This window comes from Yarrowia lipolytica, chromosome 1D (genome assembly GCF_001761485.1).
Source record: "Yarrowia lipolytica chromosome 1D, complete sequence".
Lineage (NCBI taxonomy): Eukaryota > Fungi > Ascomycota > Dipodascomycetes > Dipodascales > Yarrowia > Yarrowia lipolytica.
In genome coordinates, this window is record NC_090773.1 from 1,081,275 (window position 1) to 1,103,889 (window position 22,615).

A 22,615-nucleotide genomic window follows, 5' to 3' on the forward strand; every position below is an offset into this window, starting at 1 on the left:
ATGGCAATGTTGAGATGGATTGTCATGCATGTATGCTAAATCTGAACCTTGATGGAGTTGCAGCGGAGCAGGCATATAAGAGAGGTGATTTGAGAGTGATAAACAGCACTTTTCCAGAGGATAATGACGAGGGTAACCTCGTCGAATGGACCAGAAAGTGTTAAAATGTCAGAATGACTGGAAAAAATCACATTTGTGTCTTTTTTTGCCCCTCAAAAAGCAACTGACATGACTCATTAGAGCCTGTTCTACGTCTTGGGGTGATTCATGCAACAATGCACTAATATGAAAAAGTCAAGATTACCGTTGAAGTGGATCACAAGAAGAAATTATGACCTTCCTTCAAAGATTTGCAATGGTGAGACAATTGAACACTGACTCCACGCGTTGGGAACCAATTATTTTGACGGAAAGCCACGTGACTCAAACGTATCCAGCTCATTATATGACCTCATCTCCCCTAATATCTGAGATGTTCCACTCTTGTCTCTTCTGCTCAACAAAGAGTCCACGGTGTTGAGAAGACCTCAACGGACAGTATCGTGCGAAAGTTGATACCCCGTCGAAGCTGCCACGACATTGAAGACACAATTGACCTCGCCGACGTTTCCTTCCGTTACCCATATGCTGCTTCAGCTGTCGTTCAGTGGAAGTGTTTAGTCTGGCAATGTATTTACAGACACAAGTTGTTTCGCAAAGATACTGAGAATGAATAGAAACGGCAACGGCAACGGCAATGGAAACGGCGACGATATGACTTTAATACCCACACTGATACCAAAATCACTCATTTTGGCCAAGAGGAACCTGGCTGTCATGGTGGAGTCCGTCCTCTGTTGAGTACGAATACTGTCTAAGCATTTCGAGATGTATCCCACACGTGGTACATGAGCAAGATACAGAGTGGGACAAGAAGCTGATTCTCAAAAAAAAAAAAGAAAAGAAAAAGACCTGCTATTGACGGTATACTCGCTGCTACTTGTAATCTAGTCCGTCTACAAGAACAGGTCAACAATCCACAACGTTGGAACGAGAGAAGTGTGGAGTGCAAGGACATATATTCTAGTCTGTTCAGTCAATGATGACGACGGATTCTTGTAGGCCAGTGATATTTGCTTATACAAGCCAGACGAGAAAACTATCTGTTAAAAGAGCGGCATCATTATGATCAACTGATGCTGGTGAAAGTTGTAAGGAAGTCTTCTCCTAGTGATAATGCCAGAGGGGGGCGGGGGCGGGATCATGTAGAATGTCAGCGTTTGAGTGACGGGTATATATTTCGTAACAATTGAGTATCGTACTTGTACTAGGTACTAGTATCGTTACTTAATAATGCCCTTTCTACACACCTTCAAGACGCTTTCCCTCTCTCCATGCAAGTATATTCCCTTATTATTATTCACTGTATTAGTTAGATTATAGTTGAGACATTACTGATAGCATGCTACCGATAGAAAGACACCTCAACTCCACGAATAAGTGAAGAATAGAGAATATCAAAAGTGCATCTTGATTAGAATGGCTTTTATAATACACAGAGACAGAAACCAGTTAATTATCTAGGCCCCTTTACCCAGCGCTTTCCCCCCTCTCAATAACCACGTTGTCGTGTGACGATTAAGCTTCACGTGCTACACGTGAGGGAGTCATGCAGCACTCTTTCATCGTAAACATCACCATCAAAATGACCTTGGAAACCGCGGGCGGTAAGTACCAGAAGGGAGGAACGAAGTCAGGTGACACCAAGGAGGCCACGTGATCCACAACAGCCGGGATGCACCCATGCTGATCTACAGCCTCGCTACCGTACTAACGTTAGCATTATCCAGTCTCAAGACTGCCATTGAAGATGGATCTATGCCCAGCTGGGAGGAGCAGCGAGGCCATGTGCAGCAGCTGATCAAAGAGATCTGCGAGTCGTACGACCCCATCAAAGATGGCATGGTTGTAAATGCCGTGACAGGCCACCAGGAGGATGCTCAGGAACAAATCCACCGAATAGTGGGGCTCTTAGACGCACCGCAATTCAAGAGCAGTCCACCCTTCACTCTGAAGCGCATGGCCGAACTATTGACCGAGCCGTTCAAGTATTACCCTCAGAACCACCTCGCCAAGTTTCTGCGAGCTCTGGAGCGGGTAATGTTGGTGTCTTCGTCCATTGACGACTACGGCCAAGTGAGTGTGGACATTCACGATGTGCCGACGGTGGAGGACGGCGAGAAGATCAAACCGGATACGGGAATTGTGCTGACGCCGATCCCGTGGATTTCTGAGGGGGATACAACCAAGCTTGAAAAGGGAGGAGAGGAGACCGACGCCGTTACCGCCGACGAACAGGACGATGGGGTTAAGCCAGTACAGAAGGAGCAGCAGGAAGAGGGTAAGCAGCAGGAGGGCAAGAAGGAAGACAAAGAGGAAGAGGAGACCAAGGAGATATCAGAGGTACCAGCAGAGAATGTTTCTCACGAAGCTTCTAATGTGTCCGTGGAGATGGCAGATGTGTCTGGAGATAGCATTTCCGAGTCGATGACGACCCACGACGTTTCTGTGGAAATGACGGATGCGGATTTGTCGGCGGAAATGGCCACTCACGATGTACCAGATGAGGTTGCTCAGGAGATCAGACAGGTTAAGAGTGAGGAGACCCAGGGAGATTTGCTCACCACGGTAGTTGCTGACGTGACCAACATAAACCATAAGCATGGAGAGAGGAGAGAGGTGGAAGCCGATACTGCAGAGGAGGAGAAGAAGGAGCCCACGGAGCCCACACAGACTACAGAGAAGGAAGCCCCCGAGAAGGAGTCAACCTCAGAGAAGGAAACAACAAAGAAGGAACCAACAGACAAGGAGCCAACCGAGCCAACGGCACAAAATGGAACCACAACCGAAACCGAAGAAGATAGAGAGGCAAAACGACTAAAGACGGAGTAAAGGGTTGCACTTAGCGACACTCATTAGCACAGCATGGATTATTTATCATAACAGGTACCAGGTGGCAAGTGGCTGGAGGTCACGGGCATCGACGGAATTGGGTGGTAATTGTAGCAGGGAGATCAGGTCAGTGTAGGTGAGTAGTGGTTGTAGCTCGACATCCCATACACCTTTCTCCATGACGTTGAAGTATGGCTCTCGACAGTACTTGTATATCATAGAGAGTGTGGGGGCCATGTCTCACCCATATGTAGCATGCTTGATAGGGGAACTGTACAAGTACATATCCAGACTTGTCTTCATACACGAAGATGGGAATTCATACCGTGATTGCTGCGTTGCGAAGCCATGTACAAACATTCGTACTGGTACCAGTTTTGGACAAATCTGGCTTCCTATCTAGCACAGTACGATACAACACCTAGGTGCCTTCGTCTGGCCTAAAGATATAATGGGCTACACACGCTTGCGTTTGCTTGTTACTCATTTACTATATACATTACCCGAAAAGAGCCTTGAAAGCGGTCTGCTTAGCCTTGTCTTCAGGTCGGTTCCACTCCTCGGGGAACTTGGCCAGTCGGTATCGGTCTCGCTTGGCGATGCGCTCCGCCTTGTTTCGGGCGTGTCGGGTGTCCAGAGGCACGTCCTCGAACGAGTCACCTTGCTCGGCCTCGGTCTTGAGCTTGAGAATCTGAGTCAGCAGGTAGTGCTTGTTTTCGGGGGCAGAGGGGTGTCGCTTGCTGGCAAACTTGCACTGGCCGGTCAGAGCGTCGTAGTTCTGTCCAGACAGCAGCTTGAACTTGTGCAGGCCCTTGTCGGAGAGACCCAGGTTGGCAGGGTCAAAGTAGCAGACCACCTTGGCCTCTTCGTCGGCCTCCTCTCCGGTGTACGAGGTGTACTTGAAGGTCAGGGGAGAAGCCTTCTTGTCAGCCTCCTTGACATCAAAGGGCACATGATAATCGACGAGTCGGGGGAGCACGTAGGCAGACATTCGCTGGAGGTGTCGCATCTTTCGCACCTTCTCCACCTGCATGTGTCCAGCAGTGGGGATATCGTCGTACATGAACTCGTTAACGTGATCAGCATCCAAAAGATCGTCGTCCTCCTCATTCTTCTCAACGACGCTATGCTTGCCGTGGTAGGCGGATCGGATTACGCCAGCGTCGGCTCCAGCAACTCGACCAGCTCGAACCAGCTGTCGCAGTTCCTCCTCGCTCTGGGAGTAGGCCGATCCGAGCTTGAACTGTCGGTTGTGAAGACGCGTGACCACCTCATGGAACTCGAGGCCGGTCCAGTTTCTGGGGTCTAGTTCCTCGTCGCTGAATCGCTCGGGATCCAGGTTCTGCCGGGTCTTGAAGCCCAGCTCCTCAATGGTATCCAGAGCCTCCTTCGTCTTGGCGTCGAGCGTGTACTTGGCCTCAAACTGGAGCTCCTCGACTCGGTTGGTCCGGGGAAGCAGAGAGGCGTCTGCAGAGGGGATCTCGGAGGGCTCAGCAAACGGAGTGGCTGACTCAATGCGCTTGTCGGTTCGGAACGAGGGCTTGGACTGATCCGAGGGAGGAACGTCGGTCGAATCGGACATGAAACGAACATGGGTCACGGCGGAGGCCCGGCCTACAACCGTGGCTCGTGCAAACGCTCCCTGGAGCACCCTGCTTTGGTTTGCCAGTCTGAGCATGTTGTGTGATGATTATGAAAATGTTCAGTGGTGAGAAGTTAAAAAATGCAGTGAAAATGGAGGAGAAGCGGGAGGGTTTCCAGAAATGGCTGTAAGAAGGCTAGAAAGATGAAGAAAAGAGGAATCAATAGCCCATGGTTGGAAAAGTAAATCTAAGGTGTTTTATTCGCAAAAAATGACACCATATAAAGATCTTGTGTCAACTAGGAAAAACCCTACCCTGATAACTAAGCAAAACCTTCTTCATACTATAGAGCTGGACGACAATGGGAATTTGAGGAGGTTGAAGAAGAGATAGATGGGTGAAATTTAGTCGAAATATTTTCGCTGTGGCAATATATATTCTGTCAATTTTTCAAGGCTGCAGTCCTCAAACTCCCCATTTTACTGATACCCATATTCTCTCTCCGAAAAGCTAAAAAAAGTCGAGTGACCGAAATTTCACCTCAAATTTCACACACTTTGAGGCTGCAAGGATTGTATTTGGAGATATAAAGAGGTATGTGATAAATGATGGAATGGGAGCATAAATGACAAAATGAAAAAAGTAAATATATACAAAAAGACAAGCTACTTCACCTACAGCCTTTATTTCTGCGAATTTACCGCTCCTTGGCCCCCGCTCCAACCCCCCCAGGTTCCACCGGTACCACCTCTCCTACACCCAACTCAAACTAACTTTTCACTCTCACATCACCATCTACACACACCACCATGCTGAGAACGACTTCAGGACTAGCTCGGTTCTCCGCCCGTCGCGGATACGCCTCGGCGTCGCCCGCCAAGATCCTGGTGGGTCTGAACGTGCGAGCAGACCGATTTGACGGCGACCAGAAGGCCCTTGCCCAGGAGCTGGCCGTCAACTCCGATCTGGGTGAGGAGGACACAGACGCTATTGCTGCCAAGTACACGGAGCGAATCAAGGCCAACGCCGTAAAGCCCATTGCTCCCGAGACCGCCGAGGGCCATGCTCGACAGTGGATTGCTCTGTTGGACGACATCAAGGCCAAGAGCATGTCGACCGAAAAGTTTGAGGGTAAGGACGCTCTGGACATGCAAAAGTTCCGAGAGACGCTGGACAAGTACCGACAGGAGAGCACTGTTTCCGGCTTCTTCAGCGACGTTTCCGCCAACAAGGTCGACCCCATGGCGCTCATCGACCCCACTTCTGAGTCGCAGTTTGAGCAGGTCATCACCGGCAAGAACGGTAAGAAGGCTCTGTTTGTGCCCACCGAGGAGCAGGTGGCCGAGGCTGAGGCTCTCAAGACTGCGCCCATCCCCAACAAGGTCGACGGCGAGTTCGAGGCCCATCTGATCAATATGATCATGAAGCATGGCCGAAAGAACGCTGCCCGACGGCACTTTTACCAGGCTATGGAGCTCGCTCAGGTCATGATCAAGGCCGACCCCATTCCTCTGCTCAAGCAGGTCTTTGATGACGTTGCCCCCGTCTGTGTCATCAAGTCGACCCCCGTTGGTGCTCGAAAGGTCCAGTACCCCGTTCCCATCACCGAGCGACAGCGACGACGAATAGTGTGGAAGTGGTCCGTCGACAACGCCGAGAAGCGGCCCAACCGATCATTCTCGGTCCGACTCGGAGAGGAGATAGCATCCGTCATTAAGTCCAAGGGAGCGTCGCTCATGGAGAAGACCCTGGTCATCCACAACCTCGCCGTGGCCAACCGAGTCCATGCTGACCCCAGCCGACCCCGAAAGTAGAGTATTGTATATAGTTAAGGAGAGAACAGATCCCGATATCGAGGAGCTTACTCCGAGAGAATGGGCGTAAGAATGAAACACGAGATCCGTGCATGAGAGCTTGAACAGTATAATAGTATGGTTTATACGCTGCTCAAGATCACTACGACTCAATCTCACTGTAGATACTCAAACAGTGGTTAGATAGATCTCATTGCTTTACTGCTTTGAAGTCGCAACCAGTGGTATGTTTCTAGAGCTTCACTCTGAAAGACGTCTCCTCTGTAGACTAGATGGGGTCTACTGTAGCTTGAAGGAAGAGAGTCTCTAAAGATGTTGTAATTACGAAGTCCAAGAGTGTTTATTTTCCCTTAATGTTTGTCGCTTTTCCCTACAAGTAGCATATATGTACTTGTACTTTTCGTACCGGTACCAATCTGTACTTGTATTCGTTCAGTGATCGACCCTCTTTACCCTCCATAAATTTACATGGCTTTACTTGAGAATTATTCGCATTACTTGGCCCATCCACTACAGCAATCAAATACACACCCCTCTAACACATCACAGTAGAAGTAAGAAACACCATTCACACAGTCTCAGACTTACTCGTAATAAAAATACAGCTATTCATTCTTTATAAATTAGTAGCATCACTCACAGCTAAGACAACACTCCTTCTCCCTGAAAAATCGTCCTGGTAGTCTTACTTGTAGTTTCCACAAACTTACATAAAGCCAATATGCCTCGTGTTAACTCCGAGGGGAGCATCTCAAGGTGCGAACCAAAACGTGGAAGAAGAGTCATCTATAGACAGCAAATATACCCAAAACAATGGTACGGCTCATGGGAGCGGATCTGGATATTCACAATTGTTCTCTGCTGACATTAAGAGAGGTTGCTGACTGCAGTGCCTGGCTTTGCCCATCGTAGCTACAGTACATAGTGTAGTCTTACTCCCGTTTAAGCTCATCTCCAGTACAGCACCTACGTGATATCCGCTCATCATCACTGCACCATTACACACTATGCAATCGTCTTCGGCTTCGGTTCACGGCAGCGTCCATCCGGCGGACGCGGTGATGGAGAGCGCCGTCGCCCGGGTGGCCGAGCTGCTCAAGCGGTCCGACGACCTGGACAAGGTCGAGCTCATCACCCAGCGTCTGCAGCGAGAAAAGGCCGCCATAGATGTGCAGCTCAAGGCCGAGGTCAAGTCGCACATTGACTCGACTGGCGGCGCTGTTATCAAGCTGGCGGATTCTAAGCGAATCATGGCCGAAATCAAGGGCGAGCTCATGAAGATCGACCGACTGTGTTCCGAGTCGCAGCTGTCCGTGAGGGACTTTGAGAAAATCAACCGACTTGCCAACATTCACAGAAACTTCATCAAGACCCAGGAGTTTGCCGACAACATGAAATCGCTTCATGGTCGTATCCAGCAGGTCAATGACATGATCGAAGACGATTGTGGAGACGGCCAGGGAGGCATCGAGGCCCAGCTGGACTCGCGAGTACCCAACCTGCTCACGATCCACTACATGCTCTCCGAAATGCGCGACTTCCGTGATTCCGCCATGTTTCACGCGGAAAAAGCCAGTGAAGATACTCGAAGAACCACCATCAAGCACTTCGCTCCCCTGGATCCTCTGATTGCCAAGTTCGACCGGGTCGTGGAAGATGTGGGAGGCAACCTGCTGGAGTTCATCCGAAGCGGCAACACATCACTGGTCGTACGACTCGCGAAAATCATCGATCTCGAAGAACGAGAAGATCTCAAGGCCACTGTTCTTCTGGAAGTGAATGGAAAGGCCAAACAGCAAAACGGAGGTACAGGAGGAGGATTCCGATCTCCCCACATGAATGGAAACAGCAACAACAAAAACAACAGCATGAGCGTGACTCTGGGTAACAATGTCGCTCCTCGATCCCCCAGGGGTTATCCTACCTTGTTCCTTCGAGCCATGGAAAAGTCCATCAAGGACTCGTTTGAAGCATGCATTGAGTCTTTCCCCGGGGACTGCATCACGCTGCTCGAGAACCTGGCATGGATTTATACCGATTTGGAGCTCACCCGAATGGAATTGGCTACTCTGGTGCCCAAACGATGGCAGATTTTCGACACGGTGCTCAAGTTCTACCATGTGGAGACCCACAATCTGCTGGATCAGGTGCTGGCTACAGATCCCGACGCACAGTCCATTCTGGCTATTCTCAACTACGTCAAAGACTACTACGACACGATGAAAAAGGGCTTTTCCGTGTCTAAGGAGCAGCTTCAGCCCCCTCTTCTGGACGGCAAGGAGAACGATCTGTATGACGACTACATGAAGCTCATTGTCAACAAGCTCAACGAGTGGATGGAGAACTTGGCCACCACTGAGCGCCAGGCCTTCATCAACCGAGACAATGCTCCTGAAATGGACAACGACGGACGATATGCTCTGCAGGGTGAGGTGATCACGTTCAAGATGATCACCCAGCAGATTGAGGTTGCTGCCGACTCGCAGCAGGGCAGAATTCTCGCTGGAGTTGTCGAGGAGTGTGGTAATGTGCTCAAGGAGCGACAAGCATCCTGGGAGGCCATTATGACCAAGGAGGTCAAGAAGGAGATTCGAGTGGCCCAGCTGCTGCGAGACAAAAAGAAGCGAAAGGAGGCCGAAAAGGCCCTGGCCAATGGACAAGACATTGATTCAGACGACGAGCTGCAAAACAATGCCGGTCTGGTTGATTACATGATCGCTCTTGCCAACGACCAGATCCGAGGAGCCGATTACACCGAGGCTCTGAGCTCCAAGGTGGCTCCTGTGGTGTCTCAGAAGTACTCTACCCAAATTACCAGCACCCTGGAGACCGTTTCCGATGGCTACGTTGCGTTTGCTAAGCTATGTACCAACTCGCTCATCGAGATCATCTTTTCAGATCTCAAACCTGCATTCGACATTCTGTTCGAGACCTCGACCATTGGTGCTTCGGCCTGGTACAAGGGCATCCCCATGTCTCAGATCACAGATACTCTGGCTGAGTACTACGGCGATGTCCAGTCTCACATGAACCCTCTTTTGATTGAGGTGTTCCTTGACGATCTTCTGGACGAGACTGTTCTTCATTATCTGCAGTCTCTGCGGTCCGGCAAGCACCACAAGGTGTCTCTCAAGCTGCCCAAGGCGTCGGTTCAGATCAAGCAGGACATTGGAAAGATGTACGATTTCTTCGACGAACACCATTCGTCCCGAGAACACGTGCAGCAGGTATTCAAGGTGTTTGAACATCTGCTGTGGATTCTGGAGTCGCCTATTGAGGAGCTTGGAGATAAATACACACAGCTGAAGGCTGAATTCTGGGACTGTCCTCTGTCCTTCTTTGAGGCCGTGGTTAATGCCCGAAAGGATATCGACAGCAAGATGGCCAAGGAGCTCATCAGTGTTGTTCGTAGCGAAGCTCTTTTGGGAGGAGGACCAGAGGAGGAACTACAGCCTACTATTATGGGTAGATATGGACGAAGTTGATATGATGATGTATAACAATGAATTATTTATGACACGGGAAAGAACAATCAGTGACGCGCGAGTGGAAAACAAGTTATACCATGGTTTCAATATCATGGAACTACCTTTTGAATGTCAAAAGACACTACAAGTATAGTACATACTTCCTCGTACTTGTACCAGACAGTTCAACATGCGTACATAAACATATACTAGAACTGTTTATATACAGCTATCAGGATATAGACAATGATGTTTACCCCAGAGTCTTCAGATGTGGGTCTAATAATAACAGATTCATCAATGGCTCGCATCTCAGGGGAAAAGGTCATAGTCGATACTCTCATATCTGTTGACGAGTCTTTTGAGCTTCAGACCAAGATCGACAACTAGAAGCTCTACTGTAGTTGCTCAGCTCAAGGGTTGATTGGACCAGGCCAAGGAGAACAGTATTCAGTTTTGCAGTTCTGCGCTTCAGTTGCTCTTTCTAAAAGTAGTACCCACCATGGACGCGACTCTTCGGGCAAATCCTCGGGATCTTCCGCTTCTTCTAGCTCCTCTGGGTTTCCCGGCCCCGACTCAGATCCCGTCAAGCTCTATCGCGTCTTTCAACTCTTGCCTACCGATAGTAGAAGTAGGGGAAGTAGAAATCCAAGCAGATGACTGTAGTAAGAGCGACAAGAGCTTTCCATCGATACATTGTGCATGTCTATTACGGGCGCCACTGACGCCGCAGTCACTACCAGTAGAAGCTTTGGGTGATGGTGCTCGAAGCTTCCTGGACAGAATCAGGACTGTATACTAGTACGAGAACGAGTGCGTGTACAATATGAGACCATTCGCGGTAGCAGTCCATAGAATGTACCTGCGCCGAGCGCATTTCACAACCGATAGACACTTCAAGAATGGTATCGTAGCAACCTCTTTCTCCGGACCGCATGCCTCCTCCCACAACGTCCCCACCATCCCTGTCACTGATAGTCATGGGACGCGTCTGCTTGTTGGTATACGAGCCACAGCCCCGGCAGCTGCATGTCTCGGTTGCTATTTGCGGATGTACAGTGCGTTGCAAGGACATGGGCGTGTTCATCCAACCCGACAGTTATGTACAAGTACTGACGATGCGCCATTAAAAAGGTCGCGTGAGCATTATGTACTATTCGTGTCTACGTTGGTCGCTCTAATTGGTTTCCTTGTTGCTAGTCGAGCTTACAACCGAGCCTTACAGTAGGTTCTTCCACACACACTTTGAAAGCTCGTTTCTAACTGGGTTAGGACGGTGCGGCTGCGTACCTGGGGATGGTCGACGCGTACCAGCTGCTTGTACCATGGATATTATGGGAGATTTATCCGACAGCAACTAAAGGACCATGGCTCCGCCTCTGTTTCTGTTTCACCTGCAAAGTTTATCACCCGCTTGGACTTGTTCTTCGGCCACTTTTTCCCAGGCTCAAAATTAGACGACTCCTATTGTGCGCGCTGCTGCCACAGGGTTGGGGTACCACAAGGAACACTAGCGCATGATAAGAGCAATCGAGCGGGGACCAAGATGGCGTTGGCGGTGATTTCGTGGAGATTGGGCAACGGAAATGGCTACTGTAGACGCCGCAACATATTTTACAGGTCTTTTCCCAATGGGTTGACCGCACAGTTTGTCGCGTTTTATACACCTCTGCTTCTGCTCCCTCCCCATTTCTGCAGCACGTGACCAACCCAAATGTTTGTGAAGACTATCCCAAGGTGCATTTTCATGCTCCTCCCCATCAGGTTGTGTGGCAACATTTCTTTCAGTGTATTCGACTCTACCCAAGCAAGCGACCAATTTCTTGCACCCCACATCCACCACACACCCCGTGTAATTGTTTTCCACCCAAAAAGCATCCCCTTGCAATTGTCGTGAGACCAAGACTAATAGTCCACTGAATACCCCCTCCCTCAAAACACCTTCATCTGTCCGTCAAAGCCCATTCGACATGTCTGAAATCCGACGACGAGGCTCCTTTCTCAGCCCAAGCCCCCAGCCCGAGGCCCCCAACGAGCAGGACATTGTGGAATTCACCCAGGACAACCACCACTTTTCCATGATCCGACAGCTGCACATGGCCGACTATATCACCATGCTCAACGGCTTCTGTGGCTTCATGGCCATCATCCAGTGCATGCGGTTTAACGAGACCCAGGACACAAAGTACATTGTGCGAGCAATGTGGTGTGTGCCCCTGGGCTTCTTTTTCGACGTGTTTGACGGCCGAGTGGCCCGATGGAGAAAGAAGGCCAGTCTTATGGGCCAGGAACTGGACTCTCTGGCAGACCTCATTTCCTTTGGAGTCGCCCCTGCATCCATTGCCTTTTCCATTGGCGCCAAATCCACCATTGACACCGTGCTGCTCACCATCTTTGTGCTGTGCGGTCTTTCCCGTCTGGCCCGGTTCAACGTGACCGTGGCCAACATCCCCAAGGACAAGAGCGGCAAGTCCAAGTACTTTGAGGGCACTCCCATCCCCACCACTCTGGCTCTGGTGGGCATGATGGCCTACTGGGTCTCCAAGGGCTACATCAATGATCAGCTGCCTCTGGGTGTGCTGTTTGCCGGCACCGCTCTCGAGGTGCACGTGGCCACCTTCATCTTCACTCTGTCCGGATCGGCCATGATCTCCAAGAGCTTGAAGCTGCCCAAGCTGTAGAGCTCGTCAGAGACTGACATCTTGAGAGGGAAGTAAAAAACAGGCTACAAGGGTAGGTCCATTCATCCGGTCTAACTATATATATAAGTATTTCAACATGCGATTCAGAGCCGAACACCGAGCGACGGTATTTCGGTGGTATAACTGTAGTGGTGTTTGTATAGATGTTTTTCGTAGTTGGCCATCATCCACTCTATCTATGCGGCTCTGACGGATCAGGAAGGTCCAGGGGCATACTTCGATCATGTTGACATCTGCAAAGAGGTGCAAGAACGGCTGTCAGCAAGTGGGGGTGTGTCGACATGTGTGGGGTGGTTTATGTGTGATATTTCTGGGCGTGATGGGTGTGTATTATTACTGAAGTTATCTGGTACTTAGACTGTCAAGTATGATTCAAGTATTGAGAGTATCCCAGAGCCAGAGTGTCCCGGAGCCAGAGTGGGTCCGAATACAGACTAGTCGCACAGTACATACGTAATTATGAGAGACATGTCATCAAGAGCAAAGGGAGTTGGTGTGATAATGGCAGTAGAGAACGAGTTCAAATCACGGTATCGTACAATACTTATACCGAGCAACTTTCCTTACGCATTCTGCCTAATAGATGAACCACTAATTGCTCGATATTGCAGACAGTACCAGAACATTCTGGGAACTGTACGCACGGCACTTTTACATAATTTCCGTACCGCTATCATAATCTTACATACTGTTCTCCACCGCCAGCTAAGGTCAGACACTACAAGTAGCAACCACAGTCGCGTTCACATAACAATGCGCCCCATGTCATCGTCTACAGTATTGGCGGAGCGGTGGCAGCGTGTCTGGTTTTGAAATGAAGCAACACAGTGGTTTCGTTGTTTCCGGATAGACATTGCACGAGTAGTACCGGTGCTGGTATGATGATATCTCTACTACTTGCTACGATACTGTATCTTGGTATCTTAGTCGTATCGCATGTACTCTTATTAATTCACGTCGCACTCGCTTGAAATATTTTATTGGCTTGGCGACTGCGACTTGGACTGATGGGGCTGGCTATATCATACAATATGGCGGCATGTGTCATATGTCAGCCAGTACGAAGGGGTGTGGGCGGGTATTTGCTGGCGCTTACAGAGCAGGACATTCGACCGAGATCGCATTCGACCGAGCATCGCATTCGATCGAGCATCGCATTCGATCGAGCATATTTCGCTCGCTCCCTGGAACCGGTATGCACTGTAGTGATAGTCTCGTGCTACCGATACTTGCACTCGTCGTCCAGGTCCTACAAGTACGCAGTTGGCAGTTTCTGCTATGCTCTAACTTCATACCAATGCGAATCTCTCATGCACAAGATACATAAACAATGGACTTGACGGGAGAACCCAGACCCAAAGTAGTGACGTAATGACAGCCCTGTTAGCCAATGGAGATGCAGGAGTTGCTCGTTTCTACGAGCACCCGTCAAATGGGGCCACTGCGCGCGCTTTCGACACACGTCACATCTATCAGCCAGACGGCTCCGCCCCCAGACTGGCTCTACGGTCGTCTGTTGCTCATCATACTCAGAGTTATCCCTTTCTCGCCGATCGAGATTGTTTGCAAAGTCTCAGGTGCGCCCGTTTAACTCGGCTGTCTTACCAAACGTTTATATTTTTTTTATATTTTTTTTTTGCGTACTTGTACCATGAATGGTCTCTAAGACCCGAGGCTAATACGACACGGTGGTCAAGGGCCCAAAATATATATGCCGCAAACGTTGGACGTCGAACAAAGACGCCGCCGCCCGCAAGAGGCAGACAAGGACGCCCGGGCGCTCCAGGTGGTGGCCCATTAACACCATCCCATGCACGCCAACACGTTACCCGGCCGTTTCTAGAAGAGTGACAATGGGTCGTCCCATACCGCCTTTAGCTTTGTACTGGCCAAAAACAGGCATAAACTTTCAGGCGTAGACAGTGGGGATGACAAGACAAGCACCCCCGTACACAGCAGCCGCCGAGGCCGTAGAGGAGGCACTAGGACGGCTCTCGTACAATTAGCAAGGCAAAACATTGGTGATGTCCCTGCCGGACCTCGGCCCGTCGCAAGCCGTTTGAGTTTGACTGGTCCCTGAGTCCAGTGGCTACCGTGCTTTTTAAGTCTATCAACAGTGTACTGCATCGAACTTTCAGTCAGTCACCGTAGGGCGGGCTGCATTTCGCACTGCGCAGATGTACTGAATTCAAAGTAAAAATAGAACGATAGACGGAATAACATGGGTAAGAGAGGATTTAGGACCCGTGTAAAGAGCCCAATGTCGCAGTCTACTCGGGGGGTGGTCAATGCCAGGCCTCTTTTCCTTAGCCCAGCAAGAATACCCCAAATCAGAAACCACTAATGCATCCTGTACAGGCCTCCGCTTCCACCTCCCATTAATCAAGGCTATTACCTAAAATCCATATACTCACAGAGTATGCCCAACTCCCAGCCGCGCCCCCAACTTTACCACAGCAGCGTTCACCTTTCCCTTTCCCTATCCCACCACCCTGAGCACGACACGGCTGAGAGACTGGTAAGAAAACAGAAGCAGCAAATGACCATGGACGCCACAGACACTCTGTCGGTCGCCTACTGCCCCGTGCCCATCAACGGCAACCCCACCGAGGTGCTGGCCAACCGGTTTTCGGCCTGGCGCAAAATCATCCGAGCCCTGCTCGTCTACTTCAAGGAGGCGGTTTCGGTCCAAGAGGAGGTCACTCGACAACACGTGCGGTTGGGCACGGCCGTCAACTTTCCGTTTTTCGCCAACGGCACCGCCGACATGTCCAAGCATACGGTCCAGAAGGATCGCGAGGCCCTGGACCCCCAGGACTCCAACGTGACCGACGCCCGGTCGGTAGCGGCCAAGTCGACCGCCGGATCGCTGTGGGCAGGCGGCTTCCACCAAAACAGCACGTCGCACGAGGACGAGGCAATTCGCGCCATGTTCCAGCCCTACGGCCACGGCTCCATTGCCGATCTGCCCGGCGACCTCATTGCCTACCACCGAACCCAGGCGGCCCACGCGTCGCAGCTGGCCAAGGAGCTGGCCAAGAACCTGATCCCTCGGCTCGATGATCTGCGGCGTGACCTGCTGGTCAAGATCAAGGAGATCAAGGGCCTGTCGTCGGACTTCAAAAACACCTACGCCAAGGAACAAGGTCTTACCGAGCAGCACGTGGCCTCTCTACAGCAGGCCATCAAGGTGCTGACTAGCGGGGGACCTCTACAGGGCAAGCAGGACCCGGCACTGGTGCGGTACCAGCTCGAGAAGCAGCTGGGACGGCAAATCTCAGAGGAAAACTACCTGCAGGACGCGTACAACAACCTGCAAAACAGCGGCAAGGAGCTGGAGAAGGTGGTGGTCATGGAGATCCAGCAGGCTCTCGACCACTTTGCGCAGCTCAATTCGGCTGCTGCCACGGCTCTACAGCAGCTGGTGGACAAGTTTGTTGTCGACGGCTTTGTGGCTCGAGAGCCCGCAGCCGAGTGGACCGCCTTTGTGTCTACTGACCCCAACTTTGTCGATACTGCTACTCCCTCTCGATCTATCGACGAGATTGAGTACCCCTACCGAGGCGATCCTCTCACCTGCGAGCTGCGATCGGGCCAGCTGGAGCGACGGTCCAAGTACCTCAAGAGCTACAGCCGGGCCTTCTACGTGTTGACCCCGTCATTTCTGCACGAGTTCAAGAGCGGCGATCGGGCCAAACACCCCGTACCGGTTATGTCTCTGGCGCTGGACGAGTGCCAGATTTCGGCCGACTCCAAGTCGTCCAGCGGGTCGCACAAGTTTGTGCTCAAGACCAAGCAGGGCGACTCGTCGCGGGGCCACAATTGGGTATTCCGGGTCGAGTCTGCTGACGCTCTGCAACAGTGGATGAAGGACATCCAGACCCTCACCTCGATTAAGGATGTGCGTGCACGAGCTCTAAAGTTTAATGCCCCTAGGGTTGCTCCATCACGGCAGCAGGTTAATGGCCACAGCAACAGTAACCAGCACAACCATACTGAAGTGAACAACGCAGTCCCAGCTAACATCAACAACGTTGACTCTGCACACAACGCTTCCACACACAGCAACGCATCCAACGCCATCCCCACAGGAATTGCCACCGCAACAGCAACCGCAACCGCAACCGCCTACCCCAACGACACAAACACCACTATCGCCACCGACCCAGTAGCCGATAGTGTCGACAACAACAACCCCCTGCCCACGTCTGCCGACTCCGAAATCCCTGCCCTACCCCATTCAGCTCGCGAAATGAGTGGATCTCTCCTGGCCTCGGCCCATCGAAAACACATGGAAGAGCCCCAGCAGGTGTTCGACGAACCCGACGAGTTCGAAAGCCCAAGCGAAGCCACCAAGCAGGACCCTCTGGTCGACGAAAAGTCCAACTTTGGTTACGACAACCCTCGAAACAGAACCATTGACGACTACGAGGAAAACCAGCATGTAGGCGAGGTGCCCCGGGTGCAGTCGCGACAAAACTCTCGAAAGTTCTCCGTCGACCAGGGCCCCGCCCTGCCCGGTCTGGCCGAGATCAAGGCTGCCCAGGCTGCCGCAGGAGCCGACTCGGACGTGTTTGAGTACGACAACGAGAACCCCGACGCCGGCAACACTCTCAAGACCGAAAAGGACGAGTTTGTGCCTGCCCACTCCGATCTGCCCGTCCATGTCGAGCGACGGCTCACCATGTCCAACCACAAGGAGGACGGGGACGCTGCCCAGAATGCCCCTCGAGACCACACCGAGGTGGGCGCTGATGCCCACGACGTGATCGAGCGACAGAGAAAGTACTCTGTGTCGTCCACGGGCAAGCGAGGCCCTCCCTCTCGAAAAGCCACGGGATCCTACGGCACTACTGATGACCTCAAGCCTTTGTCCGAGGCTCAGCCCGCCGACGGCAAGGGCTCTCTGTTCTTTGCCAACGGTCTTCCTGACACCACTTCTGGTGCTAAATAAATACAATAGGTACTTAGTTAATGAACGTATGACGTGTATTTTAGAACATGCATTGTGTATTGTACCAGCAGTATTTAATCGGTCACCCCATGTTTTGCTCTTCACCCGCCTTGGTTCTCAGAGCTTATTTGCGATGACGTAGCCACCCAAACCCCACGAAAAGGAACTTCAGGGGCACACTTAAAATTTAGATTGAGGGGTGAGACTGTAGTGAACTGGTCATTTGCGACCGGGTATCTGTTTTCCATCGCTTACTAAGCCATCCGTTCCTTTGCCGCCACTCAATGGCCTTGCTCCCGATCTTTTCTCAGTGCCTTGCTAACCCGTGCTATCTTTGATGCATCCCCAAGGGCTGTGTGTATGCCTAATCTCATGCAAGTCGTGCATCTGAGTGGACCAGCGCATAGGGTTTTAACGAGGAGTAAGATGGTGCGAGACGTGATGAAATGAGACACGGGAGGGAAAATGAGGGGTTTCCGAGACCGCAAACGAAGGTGAACCAGTGAGAAGGCCCCTTTAGATGACTTCCAACACTTCTCATAAGCTGTTATCATAATACTGGGGGTACTTGTAGTGTTAAACTTGCCATTGGAGTACACACTCCTAATTAGCCTAAATATTTCACCGAAGGTGACAGAAAAAATAAATATTAATGTAAAGTCGTACAATACAAGTACATACAGTATGTACAGTATGTACATAAAAGTGCCGATACGTACATACTGCAATTGTTCTACCAGCTGTGATTATTAGTCAGCTAGATTACACTTAGCTGGCCATAACCAGACTAAGAATAAAAATAGCTGGCTATTGACCCTGAAACACCAATACCCTCCCCAGCCTTACTTCAGTTTTAGATTATGTCATAGCGAATGGTGGTCCGCTTGTTATTTTGGTGTGGTACAAGCCTTTCTGTACTCCCTGTCTGCATGTCCTCCTCAATTAGTCAAAGTCGCCCCGGGTCAGTCGGTGGCCTCGTCGGATCTGCTCCAGCTTCTCGAGAATTCGCATTCGCACCTGCCAGTGGCTGCCAAACTGCTCGTTGGAGAACCGCTTCTTGACGGACTCTCGGGCTCGTGCACGCATGTTGTGTGTATCGGACTCGGACAGCTCAAAGGCCCGCATCAGAGTCTCTGCTAGAGTGCCAATAGGCTCGCCGTCGTAGCTGGGACCGGAGTCGGTTGTGGGGTCGGAGCCAGGACAGTTGAAGTGGAAGCCCGTAGGTCCAGGAGGAACCGCCTCGTAGTGAGATCGAATGGATGTGGACGAAGGCATGGCCGATAGAGTGCCACTGTTGCCAGTGGACTGGCCCTCGTAGGGGACCACAATGTCGCACTTGGGCCCTCCTGAGTTGTGGACCACGGGAATGAGACCGGCAGACATGTACTCGACCACGACAATGCCGAAATGCTCGTTCCACATGGCGTTGACTCCCATGGAGGCAGTTCGCAGGATGTCTCGCACCTTGTCAAAGGGGGCGTCCAGCACAAACGACACCGAGTCGGGGTTGACGAGATCACGTGCCTGGAGTCGCAGAAGGTAGACTCTAGACTTGTCGTCGTCGTTTCGTACAGTTCCCACAAAAGTCAGGTGAGGAGCGGGCTGGTTGGGGTACTTTTCGGTGTACTCCTTGTAGAACTTGTTGAATTCTCTGAGCACAATGTCGTGTCTCTTCTCCGGCCGGAACTGGGCAATGTAGACAATGTTAGGGCTTCGGGCAGAGGTCTCTTCCGACATGGCAATTTCAGAAAGAGCCTGGGTGCCACAGGGAGGGTAGACAATCTTGATGTGCTCGGCCTTGTGGTTGTACCACCACATGTGCTGCATATGGTTGTTGGTCCAGGACGAGTTGGTCATGACCACGGAGCAGTAGGAGCCGGCAAAGGTATAAGTGAGGGCAAACACACGCCAGTAGACAAGCTTGGCGACAGCCAGGGCTGCTCGAACGGGCGACTGTTTGAGAGAAACGGTTGCCAGCATGTCCTTTGAGATGACAGGGTAATGGACGTAGGCAGCAACAGGCACATGGGTGACCCAGGAGACCAGAGGGTAGGCAAAAGGGTAGCCCATGGTATCGACGAAGACGTCGGGGACCAGGGTGGAGATTCCGTGCCAGGCCATCCAAACGGAGCCAGCGGCCTGCATCATGAGTGTGAATCGGGGCCAGGTCTTAGGGTCCACTAGTCGCCGGCCTCTCATTCCAATGAAGACGATTCGTTTTCGCAGCTCTTTATCCGCGAGTTCGGTGACGTGGAAGTTTGAGACGGCCGCGTCGAGCACAGTGGACGGCGAGGTTCGGGTCGGCAAATCCTGTTCTCCGCAGTAGATGGCGCAGATGATGTTGTCGTCGTACATGAGGGTGTCTTTGACTGCAGCCCACAGCACACGTTCTCCTCCTCCTCCAGCGTTAGCGTAGGGATGGAAGAAGCCGTAGATGACTCGCCGGGGCGCTCCCGAGTCCTGGGCGCGGTTGCGGAACTCGGTGTTTCTGTCTTCGGGGCTGATGGCGATTTCGGAACGTCGAGAAACGTGTGTCACTGAGTAATAGGAGGGATCATTGGACTGGAGAATGAGCTGTCGTCGAACAGCGGCGGCCTGCCAGAAGCCAAAGCCGAACAGTGTGGATGTTCCGTTGGCCTGGACGCCCTTGACGATGCTCTTTTCCCAGTTTGCCGGCGGGGATCGCAGTTTGAAGGCCAGAATGGCTGACCACGCATACAGCGAAATGTATGAGCAGAGGGGCACGAGAATGACGGCCAGCAGCAGCAGCGCCGCCAGAGCGGCCAGAAAGTCTGCGTTCAGAACGACACGCAGGTCGTGCAGCGTGGGCAGATCCAGTTGCAAGGCCATGGCGAGTCGGGGTGGAGATGGCGTTGGCGTTGGCGTTGGCGTTGGCGTTGGCGTTGGCGCTTAAACGATATTAAATAGAGCCAAGCTAGATTTGGTCTTGGGAGTATGACGCCGTTGTTCTAATAATGTAGCTAGAATACGTTCTGATAGCACCAAAGATGGGCTTCTGATGGGCTAACAGAAAAAGGGCTACAATAGGACGATCACATGACACCAAGAGTGGGTTCCCGAGTCTCCTTCACCAGAGAACGCGTGATGATACCGACAATATCACTCCTCTTCCCGTAGGCGGGTTTCTGTTTACCCCGAATTAAAGCTTGTATGTGGATCCATGCATAATGTTCTCACACAATGCACTGAGTGAAAAGTCAAGTGAACCAAACTGCACCTAAGCTACTTACTACTTGTACGAGTACTGTATTAGGAATACTGCTGTACATAGACCTACTTCTGGAAGACCATTGACAAGAGCTACAGTATAGTGCTTGATGAGTCACAACTCATATCCTGTCCAGGTATACAACACGGACCTTGTCGTACAAGAGCTGTCTTCAATACACCAATATTTATGTCCTCACAAAGTCCTCTCGGCTATCGACACACAGCCGCTTCATGGAGCTGACAAGGAATCGTAATTGCACTTGTGTGGGGTAGAAAGAGAAAATAATGAGACTGAAAATATACAGGAAAGCATCCAGGACTCCCTAGATAAGTGGCATTTGTGTATGAATCCGGTACATTGTACTTGTACTTGTACTTGTACTTGCACTTGTACTTGTGCCACTGTCTACGCTCAAACTGACCAAAATCAACAATGCGTCGTTTGTAGATGAGACCTTCAAGCAGAGGTTCTAGACGTGCAGTATCCGGTGCATTGTACATAAAAATACAATGACATGCACCATAAGCAGCTACCTGCTCACATAATGATCATACTCTTACCGGTCTCTCGAATTGGTATCTCATTTGAGTGACTGACTCACCTCACAACAACCTTGCTATCTCCACTGACACCCCTAACATTCCATTTCGCACACACCGACAGCCTATACCATTCATATACCCATTAACTATTTGACTCTGTGTGTTATTAGTCAACATCCTTCTGACCTAGCCTAATATAAGGCCTAGTTCTGTGTCCTGAGTTGCTCATCGTGAGCATTCATCAGCCGAATCGTGCTGCCCATATCCATTAGTAGTGGTCCACTCCTTACCTACGGCCAGTCGCCACCGAAATCGCCTAAGACTTATCATCCAACAAGATCTGAATCAGCTCGTCCAGAGGAGCAAACTCCTTCTGGTCGACCACGCCAAACTCCTTGGAAAACAGCACAAAGTGCTTGAGCGACGTGTTGAGATGCGGCTGCAGACCCAGCTCGCTGATCTGGTCAAAGTGATGGCAATAGATGTGTGCGTAGACTCGGAACAGCCGCTTGAGAATTTGGGGAACCACGCTGGACACAAAGTTCTTGGGGAAGGGGGCGCCTAGTCTGTGGGGGAACACAGCCTCGTCATCGAGCTGAGCCTGGACCCACGACACCAGATGCTCAATGTACTCGGGTGCAGAGACTCGGGTGGGCTTTCTGAACTTTTCCGATGCGGCATTCTGCCACAGGTACTCGTACTCGTCTGTGGCTGTCATTCGGGGACACGAAGCTGGCGAACAGAAGGAGGTGATGGTTGAGTAGAGCATGTTGACCTGGTTGTAGAAGTCGACTGTGTGCACGGCCAGCCACTCAGCCAGATCCTCGCCTTCAGGGAGCTTGACTGCTTGGGCCAGAGAGCCTGCTCCTAGAGTGGTGTCAGCATACTGTCTGAGAAGATGTGCGGGAGGGGAAGAGGCCGTGGAGGGCTTGAAAGTGCGGGTTGTACGCGAGTTGTTGGTGTTGAGATGCAGAGATTGGAAGAACGACATTTCGACAATGTGTTGGGGTGAGGTTGTTAAGTCGATACTGCGCTTGTATCGTGGAACCGTGTCCGACAGTTGTGATACACTGTGTTTAGAATCCGAGATAAAGTTGGGAGGTGGTTGCCCCGGCAACGGGACAGTGGGGACAAGGTATTGGGGATCCAATATAGACGAAATAACAAGGATTTATGTATACAGACTGTTGAAATCGATTGTTGATTGTAATTTACTCATTACTCTTCGCCAAAACGACTACTTGTAGTTAGATTCCTCTGCACCCACATCTCTAGCGACGCTTAGAAACTCCTGCATTTGTTTCACTATACAGCTTGCTACAGTTGGAACTTTAGCGGGGGTGCTGTAATCGTGAGCATAAAAAAATAAAAATAAATAAAAAAAATGTTT

General features: G+C 51.1%; 9 protein-coding genes across 9 annotated transcripts; 6 read left to right on the plus strand and 3 right to left on the minus strand.

Annotated features, from left to right (window-relative positions):
• Nucleotides 1–1,648: 1,648 nt before the first annotated feature.
• Nucleotides 1,649–2,931, plus strand: YALI1_D10829g (uncharacterized protein; the record flags this gene model as incomplete). The annotated part of the gene is made up of 2 exons (XM_502573.3): nucleotides 1,649–1,706; nucleotides 1,820–2,931. The coding sequence occupies 2 exons, from the start codon at nucleotides 1,649–1,651 to the stop codon at nucleotides 2,929–2,931; spliced, it is 1,170 nt and encodes a 389-aa protein (XP_502573.3).
• A 499-nt stretch (nucleotides 2,932–3,430) lies between these two features.
• On the minus strand, nucleotides 3,431–4,609 carry YALI1_D10858g (mitochondrial 37S ribosomal protein mS35; the record flags this gene model as incomplete). Its single annotated transcript, XM_502574.3, has 1 exon — nucleotides 3,431–4,609. The coding sequence occupies one exon, from the start codon at nucleotides 4,607–4,609 to the stop codon at nucleotides 3,431–3,433; it is 1,179 nt and encodes a 392-aa protein (XP_502574.1).
• Nucleotides 4,610–5,323: 714 nt separating this feature from the next.
• On the plus strand, nucleotides 5,324–6,328 carry YALI1_D10865g (mitochondrial 37S ribosomal protein uS7m; the record flags this gene model as incomplete). Its single annotated transcript, XM_502575.3, has 1 exon — nucleotides 5,324–6,328. The coding sequence occupies one exon, from the start codon at nucleotides 5,324–5,326 to the stop codon at nucleotides 6,326–6,328; it is 1,005 nt and encodes a 334-aa protein (XP_502575.1).
• Nucleotides 6,329–7,335: 1,007 nt separating this feature from the next.
• On the plus strand, nucleotides 7,336–9,813 carry YALI1_D10886g (uncharacterized protein; the record flags this gene model as incomplete). Its single annotated transcript, XM_502576.2, has 1 exon — nucleotides 7,336–9,813. One exon carries the CDS (start codon nucleotides 7,336–7,338, stop codon nucleotides 9,811–9,813), a length of 2,478 nt encoding a protein of 825 aa, XP_502576.2.
• A 1,952-nt stretch (nucleotides 9,814–11,765) lies between these two features.
• On the plus strand, nucleotides 11,766–12,476 carry YALI1_D10930g (uncharacterized protein; the record flags this gene model as incomplete). Its single annotated transcript, XM_502577.3, has 1 exon — nucleotides 11,766–12,476. One exon carries the CDS (start codon nucleotides 11,766–11,768, stop codon nucleotides 12,474–12,476), a length of 711 nt encoding a protein of 236 aa, XP_502577.1.
• A 1,392-nt stretch (nucleotides 12,477–13,868) lies between these two features.
• On the plus strand, nucleotides 13,869–14,348 carry YALI1_D10951g (uncharacterized protein; the record flags this gene model as incomplete). Its single annotated transcript, XM_068282655.1, has 1 exon — nucleotides 13,869–14,348. The coding sequence occupies one exon, from the start codon at nucleotides 13,869–13,871 to the stop codon at nucleotides 14,346–14,348; it is 480 nt and encodes a 159-aa protein (XP_068138756.1).
• A 568-nt stretch (nucleotides 14,349–14,916) lies between these two features.
• On the plus strand, nucleotides 14,917–17,451 carry YALI1_D10961g (uncharacterized protein; the record flags this gene model as incomplete). Its single annotated transcript, XM_502578.3, has 1 exon — nucleotides 14,917–17,451. The coding sequence occupies one exon, from the start codon at nucleotides 14,917–14,919 to the stop codon at nucleotides 17,449–17,451; it is 2,535 nt and encodes an 844-aa protein (XP_502578.3).
• A 942-nt stretch (nucleotides 17,452–18,393) lies between these two features.
• On the minus strand, nucleotides 18,394–20,301 carry YALI1_D11015g (uncharacterized protein; the record flags this gene model as incomplete). Its single annotated transcript, XM_502579.1, has 1 exon — nucleotides 18,394–20,301. One exon carries the CDS (start codon nucleotides 20,299–20,301, stop codon nucleotides 18,394–18,396), a length of 1,908 nt encoding a protein of 635 aa, XP_502579.1.
• A 1,240-nt stretch (nucleotides 20,302–21,541) lies between these two features.
• On the minus strand, nucleotides 21,542–22,216 carry YALI1_D11034g (uncharacterized protein; the record flags this gene model as incomplete). Its single annotated transcript, XM_502580.3, has 1 exon — nucleotides 21,542–22,216. One exon carries the CDS (start codon nucleotides 22,214–22,216, stop codon nucleotides 21,542–21,544), a length of 675 nt encoding a protein of 224 aa, XP_502580.1.
• Between the last annotated feature and the right edge of the window lie 399 nt (nucleotides 22,217–22,615).